The 17,694-nt window shown below is 43.2% G+C and overlaps 1 protein-coding gene across 2 annotated transcripts in view; it reads right to left on the minus strand.

Annotated features, from left to right (window-relative positions):
* Positions 1–3,463: 3,463 nt before the first annotated feature.
* Positions 3,464–17,694, minus strand: part of vta1 (vesicle (multivesicular body) trafficking 1) — a 152,007-nt gene continuing 137,776 nt past the window's right edge. For both annotated transcript variants that reach the window (XM_078229424.1, XM_078229425.1), the window contains exon 8: positions 3,464–4,970. In XM_078229424.1, coding sequence (XP_078085550.1) covers positions 4,825–4,970 — 146 coding nt within the window. In that variant the 3' untranslated portion in view covers positions 3,464–4,824. The remainder of the gene's footprint in view (positions 4,971–17,694) is intronic.

Raw genomic sequence — 17,694 nt, forward strand, 5'->3', positions numbered from 1 at the left:
ACTGTCCTTTTGGTATAATTTATCCTGCTATAAGGTTGTGTTCAGAATTGTTTATAAGTAGTCAAATTTTGTTTGGCCTTTGTCAGCTTTGGCTATTTCATTTGAACATGTAATGTGGATCTTAAGGATTAAACTGGAATGGTGGCGACCTGTTGGCTGGCTTTGCAACTCTTCAACAAGTTTCTCTTTTGCTGGAATAGCACTGCCAATGATTGTGGAGCTTCCGTTCATAATATTGGACTCACTTGGCCAACAGTATAAGTGGTGGTGCAGGAGCAGAAAGGAACTAGCAGTGAACAATAACGACAGGCTCGGGAAATATTACTGAGTGACCCAGTTAGCTTTGTAGTCAGGCCTTTTAAAGGTTAAATAGGTAGAAATGGAGACGTGAGTTCCACCCATTGTTTGTGAAATGGTCCCAGTCTAAAACATGAAGAAAATACAGCAACTGATCCAGCACGGGGACTGGCAACTTTCTATGAGGACATTGTACATGCAGCCATATCAGCCGTGTCAATAACAAGGCTCAGTTTGCAGAATGTGGGACCTGTGTTCTGGGGCTCTTCTTTGCACTGGGAAAGTAGACAATACACTGAGGAAAAAGCTGGCATTGTCCTGTTTTGAAAACACGCAGGTGAAGTACATTCCAGCTCCGGTTTCCCATCTGACTGGGACATACTAATTAATGAACGTAAAACCAGCAATAATCAAACCAAGAGCTATTAGGGATGGACAATAAATGCTGGCCGAGCCAGCGATGCCCACATCCCATATATTTAAAAACTGCTTCAGAACATTTGGGGTTTGGGTGACACAGTTAGCTCTGCTGCCTCACAGTGGCAAGGACCCGGGTTCAATTCCGGCCTCTGGTGACTGTGTGGAGTTTGCACATTCTCCCCGTGTCTGCATGGGTTTCCTCCAGGTGCTCCAGTTTCCTCCCACAGTCCAAAGATGTGCGGTTTTGGTGGATTGGCTGTGCTAAATTTCCCCTTAGTGTCCCAAGGTGTGTAGGTTAGGGAGATTAGCAAGATAAATATGTGGGGTTATGGAGATAAGATCTGGGTAAAATGCTGTCAGAGAGTTGGTGTACCGGATGGGCCGAATGGCCTCCTTTGGCACTGTAGGGATTCTATGATTTATTCCACATCACTAAAAGTATTTCCATTTGACTTTCTTAACAAGAGGAATCTTTCACTGTGCTCCCCATGCCTAGTGATCCGCATCTGGTAGAAGATGGACTATTACATGGTTTAGTGTTTACCAAATTAATTTTGATATGGTTCCCCTTTCTTGGGTCAGGTTAGTTGCCTATCAGGCAGGTGTTAACACTCTTGCACCAAGTAAGCTGTAATAAACCCATTGCAAGTTCTTTTATATTGTGCTAGTGTCGTGGGGACGGGGGAGGAATGGTCAGAGATTTGTGAAGTGTTGATATACTCAGCAGGAAAATGAGGAAGTCTTTTTTATGATCCTCGGGATCTCCCCAAGCACTTTGCCAGCAATGAGCGACTTTTGAAGAGTGGTTGCTGCCAGTTTGTCAGGAACCATAGCAACGGTAACAAGGTGCAACCAACAAGGAACTGACTGATCAGTTTATCTGATTTGGAAGGATAAATGCTGGCCAGGTCAACTCTGCTTTAAAAATGCTGCAGGACATTCATATCTGTTAGATATTGGATGTTTTGACTGGTAGTGCTAACAAGACTTTAGATGATAAGGTGAGTTTTGAACCAACTCAATGCAGATTTATTTAAATATAAATATAAAGGTGACTAAACACGTAAGTACTTCATTGACAATGAAGTTGGGGTGTCCTGAGATTATGAAAAGTGCTCTCAACAGGAAATTCTAATCATTTTATAAATACCAAAACAGCCAAACAGGGCTTCACTTGAACATCTATTGTCTCTTATAGATTACAATCCTCATTGGAAGATTGGTGTCAGGCTAGTTAGTGTTTTTCAAGAAGGAATGAGATGCTCACCAGAAAAGCAAGGCAGGGCCTCAGGAAAGGGTGGGGGATTTATTGTCACATGTATTAATATACAGTGAAAAGTATTGTTTCTTGCGCGCTATACAAAGCATACCATTCATAGAGAAGGAAAGGAACGAGTGCTGAATGTAGTGTTACAGTCATAGTTAGGGTGTAGAGAAAGATCAACTTAATGCAAGGTAGGTCCATTCAAAAGTTTGACAGCAGCAGGGAAGCAGCTGTTCTTGAGTCGGTTGGTACGTGACCTCAGGCTTTTGTATCTTTTCCCAACGGATGAAGCTGGAAGAGAGAATGTCCGGGGTGTGTGGGGTCCTTAATTATGCTGGCTGCTTTGCCGAGACAGTGGGAAGTGTAGACAGAGTCAATGGGTGGGAGGCTGGTTTGTGTGATGGACTGGGCTTTGTTCACAACCCTTTGTAAGTTTCTTGTGGTCTTGGACAGAGGAGGAGCCATACCAAGCTGTGATTCAACCAGAAAGAATGTTTTCTATGGTGCATCTGTAAAATTTGTTGAGTGTCATGCCAAATTTCCTTAGTCTTCTGAGGAAGTAGGGAGGGGGACTAGCTGAGTTACTCATTCTGACAGCCAGTGTGTATGACGGGCTTGTGTCGGAACCATTCTATGATTACAAGCACCAGTGCTGACATTGAAAAATATCTTACAGTCAACAGAGTGCTTTTGAAGTAGTCACCGTTGCAATGTGGGAATGCAGTAGTCAATTTGCACACGGCAAGCTCGCATGAACAGTAATGTGATAAATAATGAGATCATCTGTTCAAGCAATATTTAGGCTGAGGGATAAATATTGTGGAGATGCCGGCGTTGGACTGGGGTGAACACAGTATGAAGTCTCACAACACCAGGTTAAAGTCCAACAGGTTTATTTGGTAGCAAACACCATGGTGTATGGTGTTTGCTACCAAATAAACCTATTGGACTTTAACCTGGTGTTGTGAGACTTCTTACTGGATAAATATTGGCCAGGGCACTTGGAAGAGTGCCTTTGTTCTCCTTTGAAACACTGTTGAGACCTTTGACATCCACCAAAGAGAGCAGACGACTAACCTGAAAGCACTCCATTGCAACATTGGCTTAGATTAGATATAATATTCAAGCCTCTAAATTAGGTCTTAAGACTCATTTCTTTTCCATTCGTTCATGGGACATGGGCTCACTGGCTGCTCAACACTTGCCGTCCATCCCCAGTTGCCCTTGAGAAGGTGGTGGCGAGCTGCCTTCTTGAAGCGCTGCAGTCCACGTGCTGTGGGTTGATCCACAATGCTGCCAATTGAACCATGGCCAACACTAATAAAATAACTGGTCCCTGTATACTAAACTGGAGACTTGATCAACTTTATTCTGGATACAGAGATAGCATTTGTCAAGAGAAAATGAAAGATGATCAATGCAGACACACACTGCACTGCAGGGTGAATTTCTCAATGCAATGGATGGCACAGTACAATAAAGTGACAGATCAAATGCACATGTTTTATTTCTGTTATGGTTTGATCAGTACAAGTAACAAAAAGTGCCGTGTGGGAGTACTTCATGGCAGTCGCAAATCAGGCCCACAGGATCTTGCTGCCAAAGGGAAGCGGGTGCATTCACTGAGGATGTGCTTTGTTTCTTTTGAGAGCTCCCCCAGAAAGAAAAAACGCAATGATTCTTGATCAGTACTGTTACTTTACGTTGTCAAGTCCCCCAAAAAAAGAAAATTTAGGCAATGGTAAACCTATTACGCAATGGGCTGACTCCATGTTGCATTGGGCTTATTCCACTTTGCAAATAATTTATGAAGGATAATTCTAGCCTCAGTCACACACAAACACACATTCTTAATACACAGTGCAACTTATCCCACCTCAAATTCCAGAGAAAAAGAGAAACAGTCAGATCACAGTTATTTATTACAAGACATAATGCTTAATGACACTTCTTCCATGCATGCTGAACATCTCTCTGGCAACTGGTTATATTAGCTCAAAGGCTGACTGGATATGTTTAATAGAACATTTATTTGGGAGACATCGGGGAGTCAGTGGAAGTGCTGCCTATTGGCACCAGGGGGGTTTGACAGGCTATGTGCGCAGCATCTAAGATCTGCTTCGACACCTATTGTACACAAATCACGACACCCCCTCCTCTCAAATATATACACAGAAGAACCCGGACTGGAATCTCAGCAATGCTGTCTGTCACTTTCCACTGCTCGCTGAGATGGTCAACGTTGTACTTGTCAAGGAGGACAATGGATTACCTAAAGTCTGAGAATGTGCTACACTCGACAGTCAAACCAAACTGCATAACATATGGCTGTGGCTTGACCTACCCCAGACCATGATGGGATTGTGAAGGGTGGGAGATGCGGGGTGAAATTGGTGCGTGATTTGTGTTCTACTGTTGAATGAGCATACGTAAAATCGTAGGGCATTATACACCTAACCCCCCCCCGCCCGGCCCCGGGTTGCTGTTCTTGCATTAAATTGAAGTATCCATATACAGGATAGCTACCTCACTGAAAAAGCAGCAGAATTAAGAACTTGATGCACATTTCTTTAATGTTGCCATCACAAGTGCCTTTTAAAAATAAAAAAATCCTTAGCTATGAAACCCAAGCCATTAACAGTCACACCTGGCACCCAAAGCATCTTCTTCCTTCCTTTGAGATACAAAATGCAACACGGTCTGCAGATCAAGGTATGTGGGACGTTGATGGGGAAACAACAGGCCCTTTTGTTATGCAAGGGCGGAGTGGAGCTGCGGACTGGTTAGTTCTTTGGACCAGTGGAGAGGATACAAGTTATGTGTGGGCACTGCAGGTAAGGGACTCATTCCCTCCCCGTGGTGAGCAACTTGAGGGCCTTTTGGAGGTTCTCCACAGCTGTCCCCACGTCTTCGTACTGAAGGGCGCTGCCGGCGTACTTGCAGTACTTCTGAGCCCTGGCGTAGTCCTCCGGGGTTAGACGCACCTCACCTGTGGGGAAAACGTAAATGCAGATAAGTCAGTCCAAAGGAGATTTAATAGAGGTGTTAAAAATTGAGATGTGTTTTGACAGCGCTGATAGGAAAGATTGCAAACGTCACACACTTGCTCAATTAAAAGCTGCAACGATAAACCTAGCAACCAAAGAGTTAAAGTTTAACGTTTATTTATTAGTGTCACAAGTAGGCTTACATTAACACTGCAATGAAGTTACTGTGAAAATCCCCTAGTCGCCACACTCCGGCTCCTGTTTGGGTACACTGAGGGAGAATTTAGCATGGCTAACGCACCTAACCAGCACGTCTTTTGGACTGGACTGGGAGGAAACCGGAGCACCCAGAGGAAACCCACGCAGACACGGGGAGAACGTGCAAACTCCACACAGAAAGAGACCCAAGCCAGGATTTGAACCCGGGTCCCTGGTGATGTGAGGCAGCAGTGCTAACCACTGTGCCACCGTGCCTTGTCAACTAGTCAGTTTAACCTCAGTGTTGGAAAAGTTTCCAGAGACTCCAGAATTATCACTTTGACAAAAGTGGATTGATTAAGGAAAGTCAGCAAAATATGATATTTAACTAAATTGATTTGAGTTTTTTGATGAGGTAACTGTGAGGGTTGCATGATGGAAGTGGTGCACAACAACTTCCAAAAGGATCAAGTGCCAGGAAAGTTGAATCCCATGGAATCAAAGGGACAGTGCTAGCATGGATAAATGATTGACTGAGTGACAGCAAACAGACAACAGTGGTGGACAGTGTTTTTCAGTGGTTTACGACATTGACTTGTGTGTACCAGGCACAATTTCAAACTATGAGGATGACACAAAGCTTGGAAGGATTGTGAACTGCAAGGAGCATGCTGACAAACTTCAGAGGAATGTGTAAACTCCACACAGTCACCCAAGGCTGGAATTGAACATGGGTCCCTCGTCCTGTAAGGTAGCAGTGCTGACTGCTGTGCCACTATAAGTATACAAAAGTAAAAGTTATGGTGAACCTGTATAAAACACTGGTTTGGCTGCAACTGGAGTATTGTGCCCAATTCTGGCACCCAACTTTAGCAAGGATGTGTAAGTGTTACAGAAGATGCAGGAAAGATGTCTGAGAATGGTTCCATAACTTTAGTTATGTGCATAAATTGGAGGAGCTGGGGTTGTTCTGCTTGAAGAAGGGAAGGTTGAGCGAAGATTTGATAGAGGTGTTCAAAATCATGAGGGGTCTGGACAGAGCTGATAGGGAAAAACAGTTCCCATCGGCTGAAAGGTTTAGAACCAGAGGACACCGACCTATGATGAATGGCAAGCAAAACAATGGTGACGTAAGGAAATTCTTTTTGTGCGCACTGAGTGGTTAGGATTTGGAATACACTGCCTGAGAGTGTGGTGAAGGCAGATTCACACAGCGAGTGGTCAGGATCTGGAATGTACTGTCTGAAAATGTAGTGGAGACAGATTCAATCATGGCTTTCAAAAGGGACTCGGATAAGCACCGGAAGAAAAAGAAAATGCAGGGCTACAAATAAAAAGGACAGGGGGGTGCGATTAGCCAAGTTGCTCTTGCAGTAAGGCAGCATTGACATGATGGGCCAAATGGCCTCCTTCTGTGCTGTAACCCCTTGTGTGAAACAGATTTAAGATAACTGGCAAAAACAAAAGAGGGGAGATGAGAATATTTTGAATGAAGTGGGTTATGATGATCTGGAACACACTGCCTGAAAGGTGGTAAAAGAAGATTCAATCGTACCTTTCGAAAGGACATTGCGTACACATTTGAAAAGGTAAATGCTGCTTGACTATAGGGAAAGAATGAGGTCTTTTGACTAACTGGATAGCACTTTCAAAGAGCCCACACAGGCGCGATGAGATGAATAACCCCCTTCTCTTTGCTTTCTGATACTATTTATTAATGACTTGGAGGTTAGCAGAGCAAAAAGGGGGGGATGCCAATCACAGCGCTGTCAGTAAACTTGATGAAATGGCTGTTTAGACGGAGTTTTAATGTCCCGCCTAGAGTTATTGTTCACTGTGCTCTTTTGAGAAAATGCTGAAAAAGCCATTTATTCATGTCTCCAGTTGCTCTGGCACTGGGTCCAACGCTGCGTACAATGGGCTGAGCAATCAGAACAAACAGAGGGAGCCAATATTTAAAACCAACAGAAAACAGACCCAACACCCACATAGATCTGCTTCAAAGGTGGATTTCAGACTAGCAATAACTGGGCGGGAACTGACCGCACCAAAGAGTACAGAACAAGTTTGAATTCATTGCTGCAATACAAAGAGAAATAATACTCGCTTTTACAAAGTACCTTATCACACCGAAACACAAATGCAGCTGCTTGTTACGTAGCAGAGAGAACAACCATTCTGCATCAGCGACACCCCACAAACAATTAAGCTTTAAGTTTATTTATCAGTCACAAGTAGGCTTACATTAACACTGCAATGAAGTTACTGTGAAAATCCCCTAGTTGCCACACTCAGGTCCCTGTTTGGGTACAGTGAGGGAGAATTTAGCATGGCCAATGCACCCTAACCAGCACGTCTTTTGGACTGTGGGAGAAAACTGGAGCACCCAGAGGAAACCTACGCAGACACAGGGAGAACGTGCAAACTCCACACAGACAGTAAACCAAGCTGGGAATGGAACCCGGGTCCCTGGCCTGGCGCTGTGAGGCAGCAGCGCTAACCACTGTGCCGCCCAATTTATAAGGCAAATGGATAGTTAACGTGGGGGGCGCTCATTTTATGGTCAGGGTGCAGGAGAAATTGTTGACTTGGAGAGAAAAGGAGGAGATTTACAGCTCAACTTCAGAGGAAAATTCATATTACAAGTACGACTCCCTCCCCACACCTCACAACAAGGCACAGTATTAGTACGAACAACTACATCACAGAACACACCAGGATGAGGTCAAAACTTTTCTTCTTTGACCAGACTCCCTCAAAATAATTGCATTCTCATAACTCAATCCTGTGTACTCCAAGTTTTGTGCATAATTTATCTGTCTTAACGAAATAGCACCAGAAACATATTTAAACAGAAAAGGATGCCAGGAGCTATCATGATAAAGTTATTTAATTTAGAATATAGGTTATCCCAGATAACTAAACAAAGTATCAGATAATTTCACTGAAGAAGTCAAAATGTGTGCTCAACTTCTCCCTGATCACACAAACAAAAACATCAATTGGAATTCTTCAATGAGATTCCAGCCTGTAACTCTTACCCCGTATCCATTATTCTTCCTGGATAAAGCAGTGAAAGTCTTTTTTCCAGATTACCATCTCAGTCCTCCCTGTCCATTCAAACAGTATCTTTTTCCCCACACCTTCTCGAAACTGAATGCCAGGTGAACCATGTTTAAAAGGTTTGTCTAACATTGTATATGCCCTTTCCCTTTCAGTAGGTTTCTGGCTTGAAGATGCTGGAGAATTGTGCAACTGGACAATGTCAGTGAGCTAAATGAGTAGCCTCTTTAGACATCACTGGAAACACAGCTTTGATTCTCTGAATATTTTAATATCTTTAAAAGAAAAAGCATGGATTTTTTTCCCTTGGAATCTGAATGAAAACAAAACCAAGCATTTCCAAAAGACACCCCTTTGGTCAACATTGGATCATCGTGGAGCTTGGCACATCTGCATCTCCTTCCTATCACATTAAGGCATCAACAAAGGAGTGGACCAGGTACTTCTCGAATCTTAGTGATGGACATGAGCCATTTCCTTGCAGAGGGTGTTCATCTCTGGAATTCTCTGTCCCAAAGGCTGGATCATTAGGAGTATTTAAAGTGGGGCTGGATAAATATTTGATAGATCGACGAATAGAGGGCTATGGAGAAATGACATGGAAAAGGACGCCTCTACTTTCCCAGAAGACTAAGGAAATTTGGCATGTCAGCTACGACTCTCATCAACTTTTACAGATGCACCATAGAAAGCATTCTTTCTGGTTGTATCACAGCTTGGTGTGGCTCCTGCTCTGTCCAAGACCGCAAGGAACTACAAAAGGTCGTGAATGTAGCCCAATCCATCATGCAAACCAGCCTCCCATCCATTGACTCTGTCTACACTTCCCGCTGCCTCGGGAAAAATAGCCAGCATAATTAAGGAGCCCACGCACCCTGGACATTCTCTCTTCCACCGGGAAAAAGATACAAAAGTCTGAGATCACGTACCAACCGACTCAAGAACAGCTTCTTCCCTGCTGCCATCAGGCTTTTGAATGGACTTACCTTGCATTAAGTTGATCTTTCTCTACAGTCTAGCTATGACTGTAACACTACATTCTGCACTCTCTCGTTTCCTTCTCTATGAATGGTATGCTTTGTCTGTACAGCACGCAAGAAACAATACTGTATGTTAATACATGTGACAATAATAAATCGAATCAAAGGAGTTGAGGCCGGCATAGATCAGCCATGATGGTATTGAATGGCGGGGCAGGCTTGAAGGGCCTGGTGGCTTCCTCCTGCTTCTACTTCTTGTGTTCAGAAAACAAACAACATTTCAGTGTCGCTTTGATGCCCATTTGCATTTTCCAACCAACTGGCCTCCCTGATCTGGATCTAACCTGCAATTTTGATTATGTCAGACAAGAGTTTAATACAAGCAGCACATCTAACCTGAGAATCTCAGAAGAATCTCCCTTTGTCCTCTCTGAAGACTAATATTCGACTAGACAGCAATGATTAGAAGAATAAACCTTCAGGAAATTCCACACATTTGTTAGCTTGTGATAAACGTGTCAATTAAATAATTAATGTTCTTGCACCCTCACCTTACAGTTCTTTCATTGCCTTTAAGTCCCCAGCACAATTAACATAGAAACAAGAAGTACAAGTGGGCCATTCAGCCCTTCGAGCCTGTTCCACCATTCATTATGATCATGGCTGGTCAAATTCAATATCCTGATCCCCCTTTCCCCCCATATCCCTGATTCCTATAACCTCAAAAGCTATATCTAATTTCTTCTTGAAATCACACAACATTTTGGCCTCAGCTACTTTCTGCGGTAGTGGATTTCACACATTCACCATTCTCTGGGTAAAGAAATTTCCCCTCACTTCAGTCCTAAAAGGTTTATCCCTTATCCTCAAACTATGACCTCTACTTCTGGATTCCCCCACCGTTAGGAACATTCTTTCTGAATCTACCCTGTTTAACTCCTGATTCTCAGACCAGTACGCAAGGACCCCAGGCCCCTCCAGCAGATGGATCATTAGACTCTGCATCGACTGCTATTATATGTGCTTGTGGCAAAATTATGGAAGGTAACGCAAAAAGTTAGCTGACAAAAGCTTTTCTTCCATTAACAATATAGAAGGTAAGGCATTGACAATTTTTATTGAGACTCGCTAACACACAACACCTCATCTTGTATCTCCAGATTCTTACAAATCACTTGTTCCACCGATAGATGCATGAATACCTTTGTCCGAACAGCAAGGCCCTCACAAACAGCAATGTATACGCTATGTAGGAGTGCTAATGTAGTTGTGCTGGTCAGGAAGGTGGGTGAACTCCCTGCTCTTTGTCGAACAGTGCTCAAGAAACCCCAAAACTGTGAGGATTTTAGAATCTTGCAATCAAAGCAAGAGGTTTAAAATCAGAATCCGGATTGGAGTGGGAGAGGGGAAATAAAGGTTTAAGGAAAAAAGAAAAAGATTTATTTTATACAATAGTTTTCTCCTGTGCGGCTACTTTCCTGTACATAGTTGAGTCCATTTTATGATATGTGAAATAAAGCATTAAACTCATGACTCAAGCTTCTTACTCATTTCTTATACATCACTGCATTTCCCCTGTGATCCCAGGTACAACATGGCATTCTCTCTGAACTATGGAACCACAGTACAGAAAGGAAATAAATTCTTAAAAAAGCATTTATAGAACAATCTCTGTGCCCATTGACCTATCAGGATTCAATTTTAAATCATCATCTTTGTGTTCAAATCACTCCTTGGGGAAGGCGATGGCCTAGTGGTATTATCGCTCGACTATTAATCCAGAAACTCAGCTAATGTTCTGGGGACCTGGGTTCGAATCCCGCCATGGCAGATGGTGGAATTTGAATTCAATAAAAAAAAATCTGGAATTAAGAATCTCCTGATTATTGGAAAAACCCATCTGGTTCACTAATGCCCTGTAGGGAAGGATATTTGCCGTCCTAATCTGGCCTGGCCTACACGTGACTCCAGAGCCACAGCAACGTGGGTTGACTCTCAACCGCCCTCTGAAATGGCCTAGCAAACCACTCAGTTCGATGGACAACAAATGCTGACCCAGCCAACGACTCCAATGTCCCATGAATGAATTAAATAAAAAATCAAATGACCATGCCTCCTTCCTATCTCTATAATCTCTTTGAGTATTAAAAATCTTCCGCGATCTCTGTTCTTCTACTTCTGGCCTCTTGCGCACCTCTGATTTTGGCCACCTCGCCAATGTCAGCTGTGTCTTCAGCTGCCTAAGCCCTAATAAACTCTAGAATACCCTCCCTCCACTTTTCCGCCTCCTTTTCCTCTTTTAAAACCTACCTCTTCGACCAAGCTTTTAGTCAACTGCTCTAATATCACCTTATGAGACTCAATTTGATAATGCCTCTTTGAAATGACTGTTGAACAATCAGTGAAGCCATATAAAGAAGAATTGATGTTGCAGAGTTATGGTTTATGGGGTGAATAATGAAGATTTCTGAGACAAGTCACACAATGGGTTGATACAACCAAAATCGGAGACTAAATGAACTCTGCAGATTTGGGATCTCTTGGGCTGCAATAAGAAATCATGATTCAGAAAGTCTGATGCTGATGGGAAAGATCGATGGTAAAAGACCTCGAGATAGACAATGAACAAACTGGATGAATGTGCTACCAATGGATATGATCCATGCCTCTGGACCACAGTTAACACAGAGGCCCATGGTCCCCATTATACTCTCTTGGGGTATGGTAGTTGAAAAGAGAAAGAGAATGCTTCTGTCAAGTGCCTTGGGACATTTTATGATGTTAAAGGAGTTAAGTAAATGCGAGTTGTCATTTTTCTGAACATTTCCTTTTGTCAAGGCCAGATAATGACAACTTAGTGGTTTCGCTTTCCAAACCGAGAGCTTGAAAGTGCTGGGTTTAATCAAGATTTCTGCATTTTTTTGGTTGGTTTACCAATGCAGTATTTGTTACAGTATGGTAATGAGATGCATTCTGTAGCAATTTCCTTCCAGCAGCTAATAGGGTTTTGGAAATCCTTCCTACCCTTCCAACCCCAAAGCCCAGGAAACTCTCTCTTAAACTGTCAGGAGTAAATGAAAGAAGAATAAAAAGTAGAAGCTGCCGGATTCATGTGGACAGTGAAAGACTGCATGTGTGAATGAGTGGGCCTCAATGGAAGAGTGGGGGATGGGAGAGAGAGAGAGGGAACACAATTTCGGTCATATGACATCTGCCAAAATAATTTTTTGTAAACTTCTATTTCTGGCGACTATAGAATAGTGCGAAAGGAATGCTGAGAACCACTGAGCATTCTTTTGTTCTTGGGGCATTCGTGGTGAAATATTCTCCTTCACTAACTGGATGGTGGGAGGAAAAACTGCGTTCTCAAGCTTGCAGCAAACACGTGATGTTTGACTGAACGACACAATACACTTCCTCTTGTTCAGTCCTCTGGTGAATGAACAGAGATGTTTGTCAATTTTTCAATGTAGAATCAAAACTCTTCCTAAATGCTGTGCTTTCTCTTGTCAAGTCCGCAAGTTTGCTGCAACTTAGATACAGGTGAGCATGTTTCTGTCTGGGTTCAATCCAGAGACCTTCATATTTTAGGTAAAGGTTAATCATTGCATTATCTGATGTATCTGCTGTGTGGGTGAAGAATTTAAATTTTATTAATAAATCTAGAATTGAAGACTGTAATGGTGGCCATTACAACAACCACTGACTGTTGTAAAATCCCATCTGGTTCACTACAATTTGTTACATCTTGCCAACCTGAAAAAGACCAATTTATGCCTACTCTCTGCTTCCTGCTAGCCAGCCAAACTTCTATTCACATCAATATGTTACCCTCCATGTGAGCTTTGATATTGTGTAATAATCTTAGATATGACACTTTATCAAATGCCTTCTGGAAATCTAAGTACAGTACATCCACCGGTTCCCCTTTATCCACAGCACATCACTTCCTGAAATAGTTGGTTAAACGTGATTTTCCTTTCGCAAAACCATGTTGACTCTGCCTGATTATCTTGAGCTTATCCAAATGCTGTGCTATAACTTCTTTATTAAATGTTTCGAACATTTTCTCGTTGACAGATGTTAAGCTAACTGAAGCCTGTACTTTCCCGCTCTCTGTCATTTGCTATCTTCCAATCTAATGGGACCTTCTCCAAATCTAGAGTGTTTTGGAAAATTAGAACCAATGCATCAACTAACTGACTAGCCACCTCTTTCACCACATGAGGATGAAGTCCATCAGAACCCGGGTTCTTGTCAGCCTACAGTGCCAATATTTTACTCAAAACCACTACTCTGTGACCGTAATTTCCCGGGTTCCTCCCTCCCTTCCATTTCCTGGTTTATAACTGCTTCTGAATTGTTACTTGTATCCTGTATAGTGAAGACTGATGCAAAATACCTGTTCAATTGTTCTATCATCTCCTTGATTTCCATTATCAATTCTCCTGACTAACTTTCTATAGGACCAGTACTCAAGAAAATATTAAAAACTGTTACATTTATATTTCTATCTTTCTCTCATACTCAAATCCGTCCCCCCGCCCCTTGTTCTCGTCATCCTTTGTTGTTCCTTAAATTCTGTCCAATCCCCTGACCTACCACCTGTCTTGACCAGGCCAATTCCTGGGATGGCAGGTCTGCATGAGGCGAGACTAAATTCGTTAGGATTATATTCACTAGAGTTTAGAAGAGTGAGAGGGGATCTCATAGAAACTTATAAAATTCTAACAGGGTTAGACAGGGTAGATTCAGAAAGAATGTTCCTAATGGCGGGGGAGTCCGGAACTAGGGGGTCACAGTTTAAGGATAAGGGTTAAGCCTTTTAGAACTGAGGCGAGGAGAAATTTCTTCATCCAGAGGGTGGTGAATGTGTGGAATTCACTCCGACAGAAAGTAGTTAAGGCCAAAACGTTGCCTGATTTCAAAAATAAATTAGATATAGCTTTTGACGCTAAAGGGATCAACGGATATGGGAGGCGGGGGAATCAGGATATTGAATTCAATGATCAGCCAAGATCAAGATGAAGGGCGGAGCAGGCTCAAAGGGCCGAATGGCCTACTCCTGCTTCTAGTTTGGTGTCTTTATACAATTATATGTTTTTGCTTTAGATTTGATACTATCGTTAATCTTGCTAGTTAACCATGGATGGTGGGTCCATCCCTTGGACATGTTCTTAGTAGTTGGCATGTATTTATTGTGTGTATATTGAAACATCCCCTTAAATATCTGCCACTACATCTCTATTCACCTATTCTTTAGCCTAGTTCACTTTAGACAGCTTAGCTTTCATGCCTTCATAATTGCCCTTATTTAAACTTAAAAACATATCCCAGAATTTTCCACTCCCGGTCTCGTCAGCCAGGTTCAGCTATGGGCACGGAAAATCTTGTGAAATGTCCAAATTGAGTTTCACACCATCCCTCTGCCAGTGATGCAATGGGATTAAGTCGGGAATCATTTCCATACATCAGCATCTCACGATCAGACCTCAATGCCTCAGTCATCTACTCCCCACCCCCAAAAGAAAGTCCATTCATGTCGGCGTGAGGGCAGACCAATGTGAAACCCAATTGATCTCCCAAGATATGCAACTGGCGAGCAGAGCTCCGGAGGATCTCAGGTGTGTTATTTGCTTGGGGTTGGGGAGGGAGGAGGAAGGGAAGAGTCATGCTCAGACACTGCCTGGGCACTAACCCCTGGCAGTGCCAGGGGACAGTGCCGGGGGGGTGAGTTGAGTAGGGGTGGGTTCCAAGTGAACCTTTGTGCACTGGAGTGGCCTTTATAAACGGCTTCCCGATCTTCCAAAATGAAGTTGCAGGCGTGGTGGGCTCATTGAGAGATCGCTCCACCAACTTAACATCGTGGGACCCATTCCTTGCCATTTATTTTTACTACGTCTTGAACAATATGGTGGAGAAAGCCTCCTTTGGTGGTGGCAGCTTCAGCGCTGCTTTTCCCAATTGCTATCGGCCTTTGTCGATATTTGGTAAAATTTCGCCGTAATCTCAGATCCACTTCTCTCTCCCTCATAGAATCATAGAAACCCTACAGTACAGAAAGAGGCCATTCGGCCCATCGAGTCTGCACCGACCTCAATCCCACCCAGGCCCTACCCCCATATCCCTACATATTTTACCCACTAATCCCTCCAACGTACGCATCGCAGGACACTAAGGGGCAATTTTAGCTTGGCCAATCAACCTAACCCGCACGTCTTTGGACTGTGGGAGGAAACCGGAGCACCCGGAGGAAACTCACGCAGACACTAGGAGAATGTGCAAACTCCACAGACAGTGACCCTCAAACTGAATGTAAAATTCAATCATATCATGGTTGCTGCTACCTAGGCGTGCCTGCACTGAGATCATTAATTCATCCATTTTGTTGCGCAATGACAGGTCTAGCATAGCCTGCTCTCTGGTTGGCTCTGAAACACATGCTTGCCTTCATTGGCTGGGGCACGGAGTTTAAAAATTGGCAAGTCATGCTTTATAGAACCTCAGTTAGGCCGCACTTGGAATATAATGTTCAATTCTGGTTGCCACACTACCAGAAGGGTGTGGAGGCTTTGGAGAGAGTACAGAAAAGATTTACCAGGATGTTGCCTGGTATGGAAGGCATTAGCTGTGAGGAGAGGTTGGAGAAACTTGGTTTGCTCTCACTGAAATGACGGAGGTTGAGGGGCGACCTGATCGAAGTCTACAAGATTATGAGGGTCATGGACAGAGTGGATAGTCAGAAGCTTTTTCCCAGGGTAGAAGAGTCAATTACTAGGGGGCACAGGTTTAAGGTGCGAGGGGCAAGATTTAAAGGAGATGTATGAAGCAAGTTTTTTACAGAGGGTGGTGGGTGCCTGGAACTCGCTGCCGGAGGAGGTAGTGGAAGCAGATATGATGGTGACTTTTAAGGGGCGTCTGGACAAATACATGAATAGAATGGGAATAGAGGGATATGGTCCCCGGAAGGGTAGGGGGTTTTAGTTCATTCGGACAGCATGGTCGATGCAGGCTTGGAGGGCCGAAGGGCCTGTTCCTGTGTTGTAATTTTCTTTGTTATTAGTTATGTGGCTTGCAAGAACACCGGTCCCAGTATGGTGGGGGTGCAGACCACCCCAACGGTACAGATCCCACTTTTCCTAATATTGCTGCCAGTGTCCCATCAACCCGTAACACACTTCTCTCATACCAGTCTTTAATCCACACATTCAACACCTTTCTCTGATTTGTCTTATGCTAATTTGCATGTGGCTTAGGTATTAACCCAGAGATTATGACCTTAGAGGCTCTGCTTCTTAATTTGGTACCTAGCTCCTTGTACTTACTACTCATACTGCCTCTCCAACAATTCATTACAATGTTGGACTTCCTTTTATGTGGATGCAGAGAGAGGTGCTGAGTTTGCTACTAAGTTTGGGTTTAAGATACACAACTGGTGCAGTGAAGAGTTAACCAAATCTTGATAGAATGGCGCTCATTGAGTGTAAAATGTTCCTTTGCCAAGCATGGCAACTCCCAGAAACGATCAAGTACAATTACTCCAGGAAAAATTGCAATTAAGTATGGACATATTAAATTTACAGTGAAATTAAAGTTTCACAATACATAGACTGACATTAGAGCCCTTGCCTGGAGTCTGTAAGTAGTTTTAAGTTTCTCTAAGAAATCACCTTTCCTGGGTTGATCGTGTCTGCTCTGACATACATCTGTTTTCTATCCAAGTGATTTTCAGTTAAAGGAAGCAATCGGCTTGGTGTTGCTTTGAGGTGGTGATATTTCCATCTATGTTAATAAGGTCCCTCGGGCAACAATTGCCTGACTGATCTCCATCCAGACTAATGTGACTGAAAGATCACGGCCTCTTAAGAGATTAGGGAAATAAACTTTACGGAGTAGAGTTAATTATATAGAAAGGAGAATTGGCACAGCATCTGATGCCACAGATCAACAGGCATTTGATCTGATTTATTATTGTCACATGTATTAGTATACAGTGAAAAGTATTGTTTCTTGCGTGCTATACAAAGCATACTGCTCAGAGAGAAGGAAACAAGAGAGTGCAGAATGTAGTGTTAGAGTCATAGCTAGGGTGTAGAGAAAGGTCAACTTAATGCGAGGTAGGTCCATTCAAAAGATGGCAGCAAGGAAGAAGCTGCTCTTGAGATGTTGGTACGTGACCTCAGACTTTTGTATCTTTTCCCCGATGGAAGAAAGTGGAAGAGAGAATGTCCGGGGTGCGTGGCATCCTTGATTATGTTGGCTGCTTTTCCCGAGGCAGCGGGAAGTGTAGACAGTCAATGGACAGAAGGCTGGTTTGCGTGAAGGATTGGGCTACATTCACGACCTTTTATAGTTTCTTGCAAGAGTATTATGGAGACAGGAGTATAATGAGCAGGTCTCTGCAAAGCTCCTAACAAATCCTCCGAAGGGGGAAGATTGAATCTCAGGTGAAGAAATCCTGCTTCGGGAACACAATGTGATGGGG

Source organism: Mustelus asterias, chromosome 15 (assembly GCF_964213995.1).
Source record: "Mustelus asterias chromosome 15, sMusAst1.hap1.1, whole genome shotgun sequence".
NCBI classification, from domain to species: domain Eukaryota; kingdom Metazoa; phylum Chordata; class Chondrichthyes; order Carcharhiniformes; family Triakidae; genus Mustelus; species Mustelus asterias.